General features: G+C 42.3%; 1 protein-coding gene across 3 annotated transcripts in view; it reads left to right on the top strand.

Moving 5' to 3' along the window:
• The window catches only part of LOC133397539 (SH2 domain-containing adapter protein F-like), a 155,014-nt gene that overhangs the window by 124,538 nt on the left and 11,819 nt on the right, over nt 1-18,657 (top strand). For 2 of the 3 annotated variants that reach the window (XM_061668563.1, XM_061668554.1), the window contains 2 exons: nt 15,534-15,708; nt 16,036-16,155. In XM_061668563.1, coding sequence (XP_061524547.1) covers nt 15,534-15,708; nt 16,036-16,155 — 295 coding nt within the window. Of the gene's footprint in view, nt 1-2,346; nt 2,494-15,533; nt 15,709-16,035; nt 16,156-18,657 lie in introns of all 3 variants that reach the window. The other variant, XM_061668547.1, reaches the window with a different exon arrangement.

Raw genomic sequence — 18,657 nt, 5'->3', positions numbered from 1 at the left:
CATTTCTAAAAAATCTAAAAAATTCTTAGAGATATATTAATGGATTATTATGCTCATTGACACAGTTAGTGCTGAAAGTCCAATAGTTCTTCCACTACTGAACCACTAACTGTCCTCTATTGTATTTTTGTAGCTAGTGAAGTACGTTACGGCCGCGGTGATATCAATGACGAATGTACTCACCTCCAATTGAATTTTAATAGGCTGTTATAGCACACGTCAAAAACCTTCACAATTTATACAGTCACATTAAATGAGAAAATGAAAGTGTCGCCCAAAAAAAAAATATGATGTGAATGCTATCGTAAAACGGTCGCGCACCGCCTGCTGCCCTCCCACTAGGGTCTGATACCACAATGCCAGACTATTTATCCTTGTTAATGATCATCCAAGGAGAGTGGGTAACACTGCACATTTGTTTTTCTTTTTTTTAACTATGTAAATTCCCACCCTTTTTGAGCTGTTGGAAGAGTGTGCGGACTTGCGCTTTTGGTGAATCGCTCATATTTGCCATGACCTCAACACGAGCAGCAGCCTCAGTCACACAGTGGCAACAAAAGCCTCTTCTGCTGCGACTGCTGACTGAGGCGCTGATGGATGAGTGGATAGCTGTGGAGTGACCATGATGTATGATATGCGGAACAAATGAGGAAGCCTGCACGGGAGGAGGGGGAAGTGTGCTGGCGTTTTCAATCTGTATAAGGCCTTGTACGGTGGCGTGTGCTACTTCCAAACTTTCATTTGCTCCATTTTCAAAACTACATTTACCATTGAGACCAAAGTTTGGATGAGATCTAATTGGGGTGAATGTGGCCCGCAAACTAAAGTGTTTGACACCCCTGAATTGTAGACAAAATATCTATTGTATCGCTGTTTTTACCTCCACTGTATCGATACATCAGCATATGTAGAAAACACTATATACCGGATAGTTGTTTGGTATGATATTGTGACAATATATCCATACATAGAGAAAAGATTATCACAATTTATCACACTGCTACAGGTGTGTGCGAGTTGCCTTTATGTATTTTTAATGAATCTTCCCTAGGGCTTAATGATCCGGAAAGTCCTCAATAAATCATCGATGGGGTTTACAGTCCAGCGGTGGAAGGATCCTGACAAAACGTGGTTGTCGTCTTGCTCGGTGAAGGCGAGCTGATAACCTTACAGACGGCCCTCCTTTTTTCAAACGTGTCCCGCCGCCGCTCTTATCTTCAGTCGCACACATTGGCCCACACACACAAAAAGCGTACCCGCAATGTTTTTACCCGCCTCGCAGGCTCCTGCTGGCCAGCCTCCGCCGAACGACTTTCATCACGTCTCCATTCTTTTTTCATACAAATGGCGCTCTTTCACACAAATGCTCTGAAATGGAGCTCAATTGTATAATGTGATGGATGCTCGCATTGAGAAGCCGTGCACCGGAGGGGGGCAAAAACAGGGGTCTTAGTGTGTATAATTTGCGCCATAAACACGGGCGTCTTGTTTTTGATTATGCATTCATTTGCAATTAGCCGAGTAAATTAAGCGCAGCCAAATGAAATGGCAGCGGCGCAAACAGCCATGTTAATGAAAAACCCTCAAGAAACTAATACCTGCCTTTAAAAATACAGCTTATCACAGTAGAACAAATGCAAGGTCAACACAATAAATGAAACGGTTGTCTTTCCACTGAAAAGGGTGGGAGAAGTGAGTTTCAGCTGTTCAAACTTCACATTGCGGTCCCGACATTTCCTTTTACACAGGCATCTTCCCACCTCTGTTACAGCTTTGATACGACCTCCAAAGTTCAAAGATTGCCAGATTCTCCAAATCTGTGTCGATATCCTTAATCCAGAACACCAATACGGTAGGAAGGCAGAAATAAGCAGATTTATATAGGCAGTGTAATATGAGCTAAGGTTTGTGATACTGTGAAGTTTGGAGCCCCTTTCACAGGCAGATTCGCAAAATGGCCACATTAGAGCTGTAACCCAAAATCTGGCATCTATCTGCCTGTGTCTCTGACACAGCAAAGGTGGGATATTGCCACTGCTTTGCAGGGACACGAACACCTTACACCCTGCTAGAGTCCCACCTGTTATGGCTCTTTTACTATTTCCAAAGGCAGGATATTGCCACAACTGTGTGTGCTTTCACACACACTAGCTTCAGTCTTCACTAACTAACTTTTTCATCCTCTTTTCCTTCCTTCTCTATTCCAGCTTCCTGTTGAGTCACAACAGCAATCTCTCTACCTCAACTTGTTAAAAGTTTCACATCGTTTTCTTCTTCCCCTCTTATCTTTTCCCCCCCTTTGTTGTCGTCCATCTCCTCCTTTCCTCCTTCGGGCGACTCTTGCAGTCGAGATTAAAGTGATCAAGGACCTTCCGTGGCCCCCTCCAGTGGGGCAGCTCAACAGCAGCCCTCCCCTGGTGGAGGAGCTGGAGTCGCCCTCGCCGATGGGTCAACCCTCGCTTGGACAAGCCACCAGTGAACAGCACCACCAGGGTGGGTGTTGGTGTTCCACTTGTCCAATGTCTGTTCCACTGAGTTCACCCATCCATCATTTCATCCATTCTTTTACCATATTTCCATTCATCCGCCCTTCTGTTTGTTTTACTTGTGATCAGTATGAAGGGTGACCTGAGATAAATAATTACAGTTTTGGAAAGCCACAGGGCTTTAAAATGATGTGTGTTTTAATGTGGTTTGTTGCAATATTATTTTTAGACCTTGTCAAGCCAAAAACACATGTTTTTGGTCACTGTGCCATCATGTTAGGGCATAGTGACAAAGTCATTACTTATCCATAAAGCCCTCATCAAGAGCGTTGATATGAGATGTGAGTCGATGTGGTTTGTTGCAATGTGATTTTTACACCTTTTCAATCCCCCCCCCCCCCCCAAATGTTTTTTTTGGACAATACCAACTCAGTTAATATGAGATATGCGTTCATATGGTTTGTTTCAATCATATTTGTAGTCCTTTTCAATCTAAATATCCAATTTTTTCACTATGCCATGGTATTAATGACAAAGCCCTCATCCAGGCAGTGAATGAGTCAATGCGGTGAAGTATAATTTTGACCTTTTTTTACTAGTGAAAGTTGATGTTAGGGGCTCCAATTAGTTGCTACTCAAAGCTAAGCTAAAACAATTTGTTAAAAAAAAATAAAAAAAAAAAAAGCAGCAAAAAAATCCTTGTTTAACCTGACAAAGCTTTTGATATGCTATTTAAAGGTCACATATTTTGGCTAGTTAGACCTCCATAGAGTAACTCTCGAACATTGACTTAGTAAACAACTGCCAATTTCATTTTAAAAAAAAAAACACCTTGGTTTTCTCATATGAGTATCCAGAAAAGGCCCCTCTGACAGCTCCTTCTGTTTGACCAAGTTTTGTATCTACTTTGTCCATATTTGGCTAAGACCGCCCCGTTTACTCTGATTTGTTGCCTCCGTGTAGAAGACCCTTGTGAGAGCACACGTCTGACAGCGCTGGCTCCGCAACGTAAAGAGAAGGCGGACATCTTCGCTAGTGACGTAGATAAGCTTGAGAAATGTTTATGACCTTATTTCAGGCCTCTTGGCAGAAAAACGTGTGGCGCTCAGGAATGCGTGTACGATTTCAATTCATATTTCACGCTTACTGAGGCACCATAGAGCCAATGTCGCATCCCAAATACCAGAAGACGTTTGTTTGGCAAAATACGGGAACTTTAATGTATGTGGTATGATAGCTAGGAGTAGTATGTTTAGGGATGATTCAAAGTAACTATTGTGGAGTTGGGTGCTATCTTTTGTAAACTCCACACTTTTTCCATCTGGATTACACGTGGCAGAAAATCACTCACTCCTGTGCTGAGTTTTAAGTGCTGAAGACTCATTAGTTTTAATGGTGCCCAACTGCCTCCTGACTGCGTAACGCTCACTCTGACCCCCCATTTCCTCCTGTCAACATACTTGCCATGCTTCCAGATGGCTCCCCAAATGGCGGCCTCACCGCTTGAGTAGTGGTGAAAGAATCGCACTTTTTGTCTTGAATCTTGTCTTTAGCCCTTGACAGAACAGTAGTAACTGTCACACAAGTGTAAGGAGAAGTTAGCTAGTCTAATTATAAAGGGGACATGCTGTGGACCCCACTATTCAGGGGGTGGGGGGGACAGGGAGTCGCAAAAATATATAATTTTAATAACTTGACTTTGACTTGCACATCCTCATCCCTCTCATATATACTGTGTGTGTGTGTGTGTGTGTGTGTGTATATATATAATATACAAGCATACTGTACACATTCACACACACAGTCATCCTAAAACATATTGGCCCCTGGCGTGCCAATATTTTTGAGCACAACAATAGAAAATGCACATTATGCTGTTCCAGTTTTAGGTCAATTAGGGTTACCAAAATTATCTCAATTTGCTAAATGCCAGAATATAGTTTTCTTATTTTTTAGACAACTTATATATGTATGTATGTATATGTGTATGTATGTGTGTTGTATATGTACAATTCCAATGAAGTTGGGACGTTTTGTTAAACAAATAAAAACAGAATACAATGATTTGCAAATCATGTTCGACCTATATTTAATTGAATACACTACAAAGACGATATTTAATGTTCAAACTGATCAACTTTATTGTTTTTAGCAAATAATAATAATAATAATTTTATGGCTGCAACACATTCCAAAAAAGCTGGGACAGGGTCATTATTACATCACCTTTTCTTTTAACAACATTCAATAAACATTTGGGAACTGAGGACACTAATTGTTGAAGCTTTGTCGGTGGAATTCTTTCCCATTCTTGCTTGATGTACAGCTTCAGCTGTTCAACAGTCCGGGGTCTCCTTTGTCGTATTTTACACTTCATAATGCGCCACACATTTTCAATGGGAGACAAGTCTGGACTGCAGGGAGGCCAGTCTAGTACCCGCACTCTTTTACTCCGAAGCCACGCTGTTGTAACACATGGAGAATGTGGTTTGGCATTGTCTTGCTAAAATAAGCAGGGGCGTCCATGAAAAAGACGTTGCTTGGATGGCAGTGTTCTCCAAAACCTGTATGTACCTTTCAGCATTAATGGCGCCTTCACCGATGTGTAAGTTACCCATGCCATTGGCACTAACACAGCCCCATACCATCACAGATGCTGGCTCTTGAACTTTTTATCCATAACAGTCCGGATGGTTCTTTTCCTCTTTGGCCCGGAGGACAGGACGTCTACAATTTCCCAAAACAATTTGAAATGTGGACTCGTCGGACCACAGAACACTTTTCATCAGTCAATCTTAGATGAGCTCGGACCCAGAGAAGCCGGCAGCGTTTCTGGGTGTTGTTGATAAATGGCTTTTGCTTTGCATAGTAGAGTTTTAAGTTGCACTTTCGGATGTAGCGCCGAACTGTATTCACTGACATTGGTTTTCTGAAGTGTTCCTGAGCCCATGTGGATGATATCCTTTACACATCGATGTCGGTTTTTGATGCAGTGCCGCCTGAGGGATCGAAGGTCACGGGCATTCAATGTTGGTTTGCGGCCTTGCCGCTTACATGCAGTGATTTCTCCAGATTCTCTGAACCTTTTGATGATATTATGGACCGTAGATGATGAAATTCCAAAATTCCTTGCAATTGTACGTTGAGGAACATCGTCCTTAAACTGTTCGACTATTTTCTCATACACTTGTTCACAAAGAGTCTAACTTTGCCCCTATCTTTGCTTGTGAATGACTGAGCAATTCAGGGAAGCTCCTTTTATACCCGATCACGGCACCCACCTGTTCCCAATTAGCCTGTTCACATGTGGGATGTTCCAAACAGGTGTTTGATGAGCATTCCTCAACTTTCTCAATCTATTTTGCCACCTGTCCCAGCTCTTCTGGAACGTGTTGCAGCCATAAAATTCTAAGTTAATAATTATTTGCTAAAAACAATAAAGTTTATCAGTTCAAACATTAAATATCTTGTCTTTGTAGTGTATTCAATTAAATATAAGTTGAACATGATTTGCAAATCATTGTGTTTTGTTTTTATTTGTTTAACACAACGTCCCAACTTCATTGGAATTGGGGTGTATGTATATATATATACCAGGGGTTGCCAATATCTTTGAGCACGACTGTATAAACCACAAAAAATCTTCAATAAGCAGGGATATTCCACCAATAAGCATTATTTTCCCTGAAAAACAAGGGTTGGTCCCCCCCACCCCAGAAAAATCCATCCATCCATCCATCCATTTTCCATACCGCTTATCCGCACAAGGGTCGCGGTTGTGCTGGAGCCAGCTGACTCTGGGCAAGAGGTGGGGTACACCCTGAACTGGTCATTGAAGAGACACAGTCAACTGCTGTCATTACACATAGAAGTGAAGGACGTGTGGCAGAACTAATGCAAGGAATGGGATCTCCCCCCATGGAGATCTGCGTGTAAAAGGACACCTCTGTGCGCTGTGGGCGAGGACTTGATTTATGTCGACCAATCCATGGGAAAGCATTCTGGTTCCCCCCTCATCAGCCACCATGTGAGTGGCTTTGAGATTGGAATCCAGCTGTAAAGCGATCCTCACTCTGTCTGAGCCAGTGCTGGAGGTTTTGGGTTGCCCTCCATGACCATGTGACTCCATTTTCTATGGCACTTGTCCTCATAAAGGTCACGGGCGAGCTGGAGCCTTATATTCTGGGGAGTTAATGTTTTTACTGTTGTTGTTGTTTTCAAACAAAAATTCAATTACTAAATGGGTGCTCATGCCAAGCGGTGAAGATTAAAATGTGTACTAAGTGTAATTACGTCACACTATTCTTCACACACGAACAAGAGAGTTAACTCCTGCGCCTATTTGAACTCTGTTGCTAACCACAACAGCAGCAACCACCTACAAAGGAGTGCAGTTTTGTGTCCATCTTTGTAACCGGGAACTGACATTTTTACTTTCTTGTTAATCAAAACAGTGCATGAACAGAGACGCATACAGTAAACTCTCAGATGAAATGGGGAGTCTGTTTAACAGTGGTTAATGTTCTAGTAGACTCTGATGTGGTTACTCCACTGGGTTGTGTGCATCCACGTTTATGTTGCGGAAAGCTAGTGGTTTTACTTGGTTGCTAACCAAAACACTAGTGCCGACAAATTTCGTGGCCAGCCCAGTAATTTTCGGGCCACCTGCTGGCCACCCTATGGAAAGATTCCTGGCTCTGCCAGTGATCACTATGCAATGTCCAAATTTTGTGAGTTTTCTTTGCCCCCCCAAAAATATTAATGTACTGTATTCCACTAGCAACTGTTTTAATGCATTTTGAAGTACAATTTGAGATCTATTTGACAGCCAGACATATTGTACCTTGCCTTTCTTTTCATTTTAATTATTTAGAGTGCTTCCTCAAAAAGGTCTCCCCTCCATGTATCAGCATCCGACTGACACTTTCATCCGATTCCATCGACAATAGCTGCAACAACACACACAACATGGCAAGTTGTGTGTGTGTGTGTGTGTGTTTCTTCAGATAGCTGTGCACGTCCTCATCCCTTTTAAGCTGCCTGTGGAACTTTTGTTCTCCTCTCGGACAATCATCTCGTCAATCTGTGGCAGAAAAGGGGAATAAAATCGGCTCGCTGATGTTCAAGCCAAAATATATACATTACACTGCGAGTAGAAGGAAGCAAAGGCAAATTATTTTGAATGTAATCCAATCAATGCAGAGCAATTCTCCAGTTTTTCTTGCTTAAATTGCATGTAGACAGGAGAAAGGGACACAAGAGGGCTATACATACTGTATCCTACAGTGTGTGGGCAACCAAAGATAGGATTAACACAGGCGGACTGGCAGGAACTATGTAACACGCAGTGTCCTGTGGTCTACGTACAGTTGTGCTGAGAATAATAGCTGTGCCTTTAAAACAATCTCCCACTGTAAATAAAATGTGATTTTTTTAAAATTCAGCCCCTGAAGTCAGTTTCACTTTTAACAACATGAAATTTGGTAGGCGTCTCTATCGCGAGTAAAATCACAAAAAAAAAAGTCTCAAAAAGCCTCAGGAACGCTGACATTTTGGCTTGAAGTGGCCATTTCGGGGTCAATTTGGTACTTTCCACGGCTGATTTTGTGCAATTGGTACCACATATAAAACAAATATACTAGACAGATGGACGATGCCATTGTGAAAACTGTGAGATTTTGTCATTTTGAATTAATGTGTTGCTGCAAAGAAAGAAGCAACTTTGTTTTTCCATCCATCCATTTTCTGAGCCACTTCTCCTCACTAGGGTCGCGGGCGTGCTGGAGCCTATCCCAGCTGTCATCGGGCAGGAGGCGGGGTACACCCTGAACTGGTTGCCAGCCAATCGCGGGGCACATACAAACAAACAACCATTTGCACGCACAGTCACACCTACGGGCAATTTAGAGTCCAACTTTGTTTTTAACAAAACATTTTTTATCCCATTTTATATTCTGTTTATTGGACTTTTTTCAAATCGCAGTTTGGAATTTGCTATATTACAGATGGACATAGTCACATACTAGGTATTTCCACCACACAACAATATCAACACTGTTGTTCTATCGATGTATCATGACGATACATAACTGTATCGATATTTTGTCGCCCTCCTAGCGGTAACTGTCACACACTGATTATAAAAAGAGCCACAGTTTGTCGGCGTAGTTTGTAGGAATGGTGACTAACAGTGGTGTGTGTCCGAGTGTGTGTGATTGTCAGGTAGGCATGGTTAGAATACGGCATGAAAAAGGAGAGTGGCAAAGAGGAAGTGAAGGAAGAAGTTGAATTGCAAACGAAACATCTGTCGACATGGATAAGAGGAGCGAAAACTTGCATCTCTTTTGTCCCCATTGGTCAGTTGCCATGGAAACAAAATGTATTAAACTCATACTGCAGTGACAATCATCATGCGAAACCAAATATGTCTTTAATGTGGACACATTGGGAGCGTCAGTAACCCCACCACCCTACCCACACACACATACGCGACATCATTGGTCCTGACTCCTGAGTACTTCTGGAGCCGCTGATTTCCCATCATGCATCAAGTTTTGAGACTACAGAAATAAAAACAAACAAAAGTCATTTGGATTACTGCCATGAGTTTGTTGTAGATTGCATCAAGGTCAATGAGTTTGTTCATTGAGTCGAGCTGAAGGAGAGCCCCTGCTGTTGAAACCTACAATGACACCACTGTGGTCTCATTGAAGCAGACACCATCCATTCACATTTACAGCCAAATTAGGTGTCAAGCTCATTATAATATATCATGTATTAACATCACATTGACATATACTGCGCATAAACTAATGACAAAAAAACAAACAAAAACAAAAAAAAGCCATTTGCCAACAGACTGTGTGTGTGTGGTTGATGATCAATGAAATACTGTACATTACAGCATTTTACTCAACACAATTGTCCATAAGAATTTACCCATTTTGGAACAAATAATTATCATTAGATATTATGACCCATTGTAGGGCTTTTTATAGCAGCACCTCAGAGGTTTTGTCTTGAAATTGCTTGATTTCTTTGTTTTTACTATTCTTAGGCCAACGAAATCACAATTTTGAGGGCTTTCCCATACACATAAACTCTCCAAATGTTTCAATTGTGTTCATCCTGATGAAAAGTTAAATTTAGTAGTGGTTGGGTTTGGGCATGACTTTAAAAATTTGGTTCAGTAGTGCCCGCTGAAATTAAAAGCAAATTCAGCCACTGAAGCCATTTAGTTTCACCTAGTAACTTGAAATTTGGTAGACATGTTTAGCGAGACAGGACACATGAAAAAGTCTCAAGAACCCATTTCCGAAAAGATACAGTAAGTCCGCCATTTTGGTTTGCAGCCAGCATTTTAGCCGCGAAATGTAATGACAATTTACAAAAATTAGCTGCCGCAGTCAGTTTTGTTAAGCAACAATTATATTTGGTAGACATGTCTACGATGGGTAGAACTGCAAAAAAAGTCTCCAGAAACCATGCCTTAAAAGACACAGGAAGTCTGCCATTTTGGTTTGAAGCTGCTATTTTTGGAAAATTTTGGCCATTTCCAGGCGTCCTTAAAATACAAAATTGTCCTAGGGATTGCGTCCAATTACTCCCAAATTTGAACTGCCTAAACAGGAAGTCTGCCATTTTGGTTCAAAAACGGACTTGTCATTGAGATTTTGTCCGATTGCTACCAAAATGTAACCACATATACGAGACAGTTGGGAGGTTAACTTAAATTTTGTCACTTTTTTTTTTTTTTCAGTTGCAAGGTTTTCATTGTTGTCCGATAAAAAGCATGCATCTCCAAATTTAAGGAGATTTTTTTTTTTTTAATTCAGCCCCCAAAGTCAGTTTTACGTGGCAGTATGAAATATGGTAGACAAAAAAGTCTCAAGAACCAATGCCTGAAAAGACACCAGAAGTCTACCATTTAGGGTAAGTTTGTCCATTTCCAGGGGTCCTTCAAAGACTGACAAGAGATTTTGTTAAATTGCAACAAAGTTTGAACTATGTGTAAGGAACATGTTTAGTTTTTATCATTGCATGGGTGCTGAGCATAGCAGCTTATGTTGATGACTCCAAACTAATAATATTGCCACTCCACATGGTCGGAACTTGATCAGACAACTTGAGATTGATTAGGTTACCGACCTGAAGATACTCATAGCCCCCCCCCCCCCCCCTCTTCTCGCTGAAATGTGTTTAGAATTGCATGGCGGGCTGCATCAAATGCTCTCAAAAAAACACATTTAGCCCACAAGCTAAACACATCTCAATGGGCATTTTGTCACTCTGGCTAATAGAACACGAGACACAACTCTCCGTTGATGACAGAAGGCTGCTGTCAGCCTTGTACATCAATTCTCTTCATCAAGAGCAACAGCCGTTGATATGTCAAAGCGTTCGGACCGCCCGACATCTGCGATGGAAGCCACTTGCGCATGCCGGTCCCACCACCGGCGTGTCAGCGTGGCTCTAAAATAGGTCTTTTCCAAAGCCAAGGGTGCCGCGACATCAATTATAGTGATGGATGACGGCGGGAAAAAGACCAAAAGCCACACACATGGGAAACGCACACAAACAGGAGCCGACTGGCCATGTGAGCCTTATGTAAATATCCAATAAACAAGTTTGGTGACCTCTACCAGTCGGCCATGAGTGCACATAACCTTGTAACGATGTGTAATGTTTAACTTTTTTTCGTGTTTGTATGTTTTTGTGTGCCTACAGATGACACATTCACACACATTGGAATGTGAGCGTGCATGTATTTATAGACGACACATATGTTTGTATGTCAGGATGGATTGATGTAGCACGACTCCTCTGCGTCCTTTGCTTGGAGGAGTTGCACGCAAAGTGACGCTATCGCTGTGACCAATTACAGCCAGACCCCCTAAAATGTTTCACTTTGTTATATTTCAGCAATTTGTTAAAATCATTAATGTACACACAGCACCCCATAATGACAGAAAAAAAAACGTAATTGTTGAGGTTTTTGCAGATTTATTAAAAAAGAAAAACTGAAACATCACATAGCCATAGGCATTCAGACCCTTTGCTGTGATACTCATATTTAACTCGGGTGCTGTCCATTTCTTCTGATCATCCTTAAAATGGTTTTACACCTTAATTGGAGTCCAGCTGTGTTTGATCATACTGATTGGACTTGATTAGGAAACCCACACACCTGTCTATATAAGACCTTACAGCTCACAGTGCATGTCAGAGCAAATGAGAATCATGAGGTCAAAGGAACTGCCTGAAGAGCTCAGAGACAGAATTGTGGCTAGGCACAGATCTGGCCAAGGTTACAAAAATACTTCTGCTGCATTTAAGGTTCCTAAGAGCACAGTGGCCTCCATAATCCTTAAATGGAAGACGTTTGGGAAGACCAGAACCCTACCGAGAGCTGGCCGTCCGGGCAAACTGAGCAATCAGGGGAGAAGAGCCTTGGTGAGAGAAGTAAAGAAGACCCCAAGGCTCACTGTGGCTGAGCTCCAGAGATGCAGTTGGGAGATGGGAGAAAGTTCTAGAAAGTCAACCATCACTGCAGGCCTCCACCAGTCGGGGCTTTATGGCAGAGTGGCCCGACAGAACCCTTTCCTCAGTGCAAGACACATGAAAGCCCATATGGAGTTTGCTAAAAAAAATAATAATAATAAATAAATAAATAAATAAAAACACCTGAAGGACTCCAAGATGGTGAGAAATAGGATTATCTGGTATGACGAGACCAAGATATAAATTGTTGGACTGAATTCTCAGTGGCATGTGTGGAGAAAACCAGGCACTGCTCATCACCTGTCCAATACAGTCCCAACAGTGAAGCATGTTGGTGGCAGCATCATGCTGCCAGTGTGTTTTTCAGATGCAGGGACAGGGAGACTGGTTGCAATCAAAGAAAATATGAATGCGCCCAAGTACAGGGATATCCTGGACAAAAACCTCCAGAGTGCGCAGAACCTCAGACTGGGCCGAAGATTCACCTTAAAAAAAGACAATGACCCTAAGCACACAGCTAAAATACCAAAGGAGTGGCTTCAGAACAACTCTGTGACTGTTTTTGTATGGCCCAGCCAGAGCCCTGACTTAAACCCAATTGAACATCTCTGTAAAGACCTGAAAATGGCTGCCCACCAATGTTTACCATCCAACCTGACAAAACTGGAGAGAATCTGTAAGGAGGAATGGCAGATGATCCCCAAATCCAGGTGTGAAAAACTTCTTGCATCATTCCCCAAAAGACTCATGGCTGTACTAGCTCAAAGGGGTGCTACTACTAAATACTGAGCAAAGGGTCTGAATACTTATGACTGTGTGGTATTTCAGTTTTTCTTTTTTAATAAAAATGCAAAAATTTCAACAATTCAGTTTTTTTCTGTCAATATGGGTGCTGTGCGTATATTAATGTGGAAAAAAATGATATAATATAAAAAAGAGTGAAAGATTTAAGGGGGTCTGAATACTTTCCGTACCCACTGTATATCATTCCATGGAACAACACTGAAGAAATGACACTTTGCTACAAGCTTGTTTCACTGTAAATTTACTGTCCCCACAAAATAACAACACATTGCCATTAATATCGAAATCGCTGGCAACAAAAGTGATTATACTCGCAAGAAAAATTTCCAAACTGTGCCCAAAGTGTCAATATTCTGTGCCTTATCCTTCTTGGGCATGGAGTGCACCAGAGCTTCACAGGTTGCCACGATAATCCTCTTTCACGCCTCGTTGAATGTTATAAATGCTGTACACTGATCACTGTACATCCTAGCAAAGTGTAATTTCTTCAGTATCGTCACAAAAGATGTAGTAGAATATTTATCAAAATCCATCATCTGAGGATTTTACTCTTTTTGAGATACCTTGGATGTACTGTACATTGCATCTTCTAAAGCGGGGTATTCACACACACACACCGATTCTTAATATTTTTTAAATGAGAGTCCTACACATGACGAGGAAAAATGCCTGTGTATTCTTATTGTTCTTAAAGATTGCGGTTTAGTAAGATAACTCACATAGTAAGCCACACACACACAATATCTGTCATAGTACCAAGACTGACATGTGAGAGGCAGCATGGTGCCAAAAGGCATCCAGACTGCAAGGAAATACAAAGAAAAAGAGAGTAGTAGTAAAAGGAGAAATGATGAAACAGTTGCTCCTCTATTTGTCCATTCCACGTTAAATCCATAGAGTCCGTGCCTCCGACCAACTCACATAAGGATTTCCCATTGTGAATATTCACCAGGTTTAACATTATGACTGTCTGCCCTGAATTGTTTTCCAAGCAGATGAGGGTTGGGGGAGGAAGAAACCTTAACACAGCCTACACCACATGATAATAGAAAAGCTCATGATAATCTTTCAGAGAGAATCAAGCCTTTTCTGACTTTGACTGGAAGAGTGGGGAATTCTCAAAGTCGGCCCATTTTTAAGAACAAGGGTGATGTGCAGTGCTGTGGGAACTATAGAGGAATAAAGTTGATGAGCCACACAATGAAGTTATCGGAAAGAGTAGTGGAGGCTAAACTCAGGACAGAAGTGAGTATTTGCGAGCAACAGTATGGTTTTATGCCTAGAAAGAGTGCCACAGATGCATTATTTGCCTTGAGGATGTCGATGGAAAAGTACAGAGAACATTGTGTCTTTGTAGATCTAGAGAAAGCCTATGACAGAGTACCCAGAGTGGAACTGTGGTACTGCATGCGAAAGTCTGGAGTGGCAGAGAAGTATGTTAGAATAATACCGGACATGTATGAGGGCATCAGAACAGTGGTGAGGTGTCCTGTAGGTGTGACAGGGGAGTTTAAGGTGGAGGTGGGACTGCAACAGGGATCAGCCCTGAGCCCCTTCCTGTTTGCAGTGGTGATGGATAGGCTGACAGATGAGGTTAGACTGGAATCCCCGTGGACCATGATGTTTGCAGATGACATTGCGATCTGCAGTGAAAGCAGGGAGCAGGTAGAGGAACAGTTAGAAAGATGGAGGCATGCACTGGAAAGCAGAGGAATGAAGATTAGCTAAAGTAAGACAGAATATATGTGCATGAATGAGAGGGGTGGTGGGGGGAGAGTGAGGCTACAGGGAGAAGAGATAGCAAGGGTGGAGGACTTCAAATACTTGGGGTCAACAGTCCAGAGCAATGGTGAGTGTGGTAAGGAAGTAAAGAGACGGATCCAAGCAGGTTGGAACGGGTGGAGGAAGGTGTCAGGTGTGTTATGTGACAGAAGAGACTCTGCTAGGATGAAGGGGAAAGTTTATAAGAGTGGTGAAGCCAGCCATGATGTACGGATTAGAGATAGTGGCACTGAAGAGACAACAGGAAGCAGAGCTGGAGGTGGCGGAAATGAAGATGTTGAGGTTCGCTCTTGGAGTGACCAGGTTGGATACAATTAGAAATGAGCTCATCAGATGGACGGCCAAGTTTAGATGTTTTGGAAACAAAGTTAGAGAGAGCAGACTTTGATGGTTTGGACACATCCAGAGGAGAAATAGTGAGTATATTGGTGGAAGGATGGTATGTAGAACCAAGGGGAACGCTGAATATGCTGAATACAGCATGTGACTCAAACGGACCAATCACGAGAGATGACCTCCGCGGCATTCTACGCGCAGCAAAATTGTTTGCCGTGTGCGTGTCAAGTGATGCAGAGGGGCCCCGCGGTGCAATCCGTCGGTCACATGATGCAATGTGGGCGTTGTCGGCGGCGCGAGCATAAAGAGGCCTTTAGAGATGAGGATGCAGGAGACAGGCTTACATGGAATAGGATGACATGCTGTGGTGACCCCTAACGAGACAAGCCGAAAGGAAAAGAAGAAGCCCACAGGATAGTCAGGGTAATCTTTCAGAGACATCCTGTGCTGACTTTAATTGGCCTGATTGTGTACCCCACTTGACAGTGATAATGTAAAATATTTCGTACCATACTAAACTGTACTGCCAAGTACAAAATGTAAAGGATGTGTATGTATGGGACTCATCAGCAACAGCACCAAGGTATTCAAACATTTGGATTTTGTTTTGTGTGTGTCTTGCAGTCCAGTTTGACAATGTGGAGAAGTCTCGAATGTCGCCCACCAAAGACGGGAAAACACGTCCGCTGCAGCGGCACTCCAGCGGCTGCTTGGTGAACACCAAAATGACGTCAGCGGAGCAGCCCAACTCGTCCGTGGGGGAACGCATCGATCCCAGCATGGCCTTGGAAAGCCAATTGTGAGTCTCATCTCTTGCTTTGGAGTTGTTTTTAGCCGGAATTGCCATCACTACTGTTGAACTGATTTGGAAGAAAGTTTGTCCTTCGAAAAAATTGCGAAAGCCACATTGAACGCATCAGTCAGAAAGCTAACAAACAATGTATGGATCGATAAATGTTGCAATGATGAATCTGCTTGACCAATGAGCAGTGACCACGAGACTAGAAATAGTACCTTGTTTGGCCAGTGAAAAAGCGTCAATAGCAACTAGAGCTGAGTTGGTACCATGTAGTGGAAAATGGAAACTTCAAGTCGTGGTGTTCTTTCCCTATTTTGCTTTCCTCAGCTGGTACCACGGCGCCATCAGTCGGACGGACGCAGAATGTCTACTCCGGCTGTGCAAGGAGGCAAGCTACCTGGTGCGGAACAGCGAAACCAGCAAAAATGACTACTCCCTCTCACTTAAGTAAGAACTACATTCTCCTTTCATTTAACCAACCAAAAACTATTTAACCAAATAGGTGCCAGTGTGATGTGCCAACTAACAGACAATTTAGAAGGTGCGATCCCCGTCTGGAGTTCAAATGAAAATACTGTGGAAAAATATGCCTCAAAATTCACCTTTTTTGTCTTTTGTGGTGTTACTACAGAATAAACCACTGTAGTATAATTTACATTTTACCCACTACATATACAGTAGTAGAGCTACAAACGAGTTGGTGGTAAGCCAAATGGACTCGCGGATGCGCCATTTATAAAAAAAAAAAAAAAGATTGCCGAATCATAATTTCCGCATTTAAATCAAAATGAATCAAAGAATAATATACTACGCACTTTATTCTGACAAGAGCTGCAATGCCACATAACTTGACTTAATGCGCATATGCGCAGTTGTCCAGTGGCTGCCAAGTCCTGTAGCTGATCATAAATCATGGCTGTACATAGCAGTCTCCACCAAGACGATAATGTCCACGAACGAGGTGTCCCATGGCCGTGCCAGAGGAGCTGCACGGACGTTCATGGCAGGCTGTGACCGCGGTAGAATAAATTGGATAAAGGTATGCAAGATTCATTCAACACACCGTCGCAGATGATTGACGAGAGCTAAGCAGATGTTACCAGCCAGCCAGCGTGGATTGACGTATTTTACAACACGGAGACCGGCGCAAAACAAACCACAACCACAATGCGGTGGTGAGGGATTCTGGTGAAAGTAAGCCATTTTAAACTAAAAAGAAATGTTTTGGCGAGAAGCGGTTGTCAAAACGCGCCAGGCAAAATGCGTCAGTGACAGCGTACTCTTTCTTGTGTTATGACGAAATTGGCGACCCCAAAAAACTGTGACCAGGATGTAACCAGGTGGCTATAGATAGTTTTCTGTTAATCAAATTGGATTTTTCTTTTGTTAGACAATGACATGTCTTTGTTTCCGAACAGTACAAGGAGTAACCATTTGATGGGGATTTGAAAGTCATTCGTTACTGTCAATGCAAATAGCGAATTAGGATTTAGACACCGAGTCCGAGCCCTATACACTTGTGTATAGAAAATATACTGTGGTTTTTAGTCAATAAAGTACTGTATTTGTACATACTATTGGTATAATGGGGCGTTCTAATACTTTTGTGCACGTAAAGCTCCACCTGGACTACAATAGTGTGTTGAGGGCGCTCTCCCGTTATGCTAATGATCTTCACCTTTACCTACCGCCAACATCGCCCTCATCCTTCACCTCGCCATGCCGGTCTCATAATCTGCTGACAGTGCAACTACCACTGCCCTCCATCAGTGAACCCAGACCCCCCTCCCACGGATTGCGGGTCTGATTGGCCGAGTTAAGTCTTGACATTTTGCCGCGATGAACTTTCCGTCCGTGTGTGTGGGGGTGGGGCATCACATTCACGTTGTGAGAACGCGTTGCCACATATTCTCTAACAATATGGCGAAGCGGTTTATTTGCTGGAGGTATGGAAATATTTCAGATTTGAAGGCAGACAAATGACATTTGCTCAAGTCTTTCAGATTTCATGACGACCTTTAGAAGGGAGAGGAAAGTTTAAAACACAGACAGATGCTGGTTAGCCTTTCGTTTCACCTTGCTGGAGGGAGGGAGGGAAAAAAATTGAGAATACATTTCCTTCTTTACACTTTCCCACCTGACCACCCCATCATTTATTACTATGCCAAACTAACAAAAAAGTGTTTTACATGCTTATGATACTTAGAGCCTTGAATTAAAACAAAAAGTGGCTGTCAACTGTGAAGTACATGCAAGCTCCTCCCTGCAAAGACAGCGTAGATTTTATTTTCCCTCGTGGAGGCACCACTCCATGACCAAGCTGCCCGCACCTCCACCATGTTGACAACTTCACCAAGCAATTAAGTAATTGGCGTTTATCATAAAGTAACACGTAATCTAACGAAACGAAATCTGTGCAGCCAACAAAACACAATACAGCTTTGCTTACCTTTTATCTTCGTAATTTGTCTCTCTGTGTCCAGACGTGAGATGAATAATGCTTGCACAAAGCCATCACTGGCTAATTTCCCTGCTATTCCAGCCGTCAGTTGCTAGTGACTTTGGATCCTTGCCCGGTCTAGCTGCAAAATCATAGGTGGAGAAAGTCGGTGTGGAGATTATTATGTAAATTCACAAAACGTACAGAATGGCTCACTCACACATTTTCCAAAATTGGCAGGTAACAAAAATGTTACTTTGTTTTCACACTTGTTAACTACGCAGGCATTCCAGAGACCCAACTATTTGTATACAATCAAATAAAAAAGTCAATTTTCCATAATATGTCCCCTTTAAAACTTTTATTTGCCAAACTGCGATTTGTTGATGCTAAAAATGGCCAAATTAATTTCCCAAGGGCTCCAAAGAACAATGCACTCTCAATAACAAGCACAAATTCAATATTTAGCACTAAATGATCAATCAATAGCTGCACAACTATTATCATCA

Source organism: Phycodurus eques, chromosome 2, assembly GCF_024500275.1.
Source record: "Phycodurus eques isolate BA_2022a chromosome 2, UOR_Pequ_1.1, whole genome shotgun sequence".
Lineage (NCBI taxonomy): Eukaryota > Metazoa > Chordata > Actinopteri > Syngnathiformes > Syngnathidae > Phycodurus > Phycodurus eques.
This window is presented reverse-complemented; position numbering and strand designations above follow the sequence as displayed.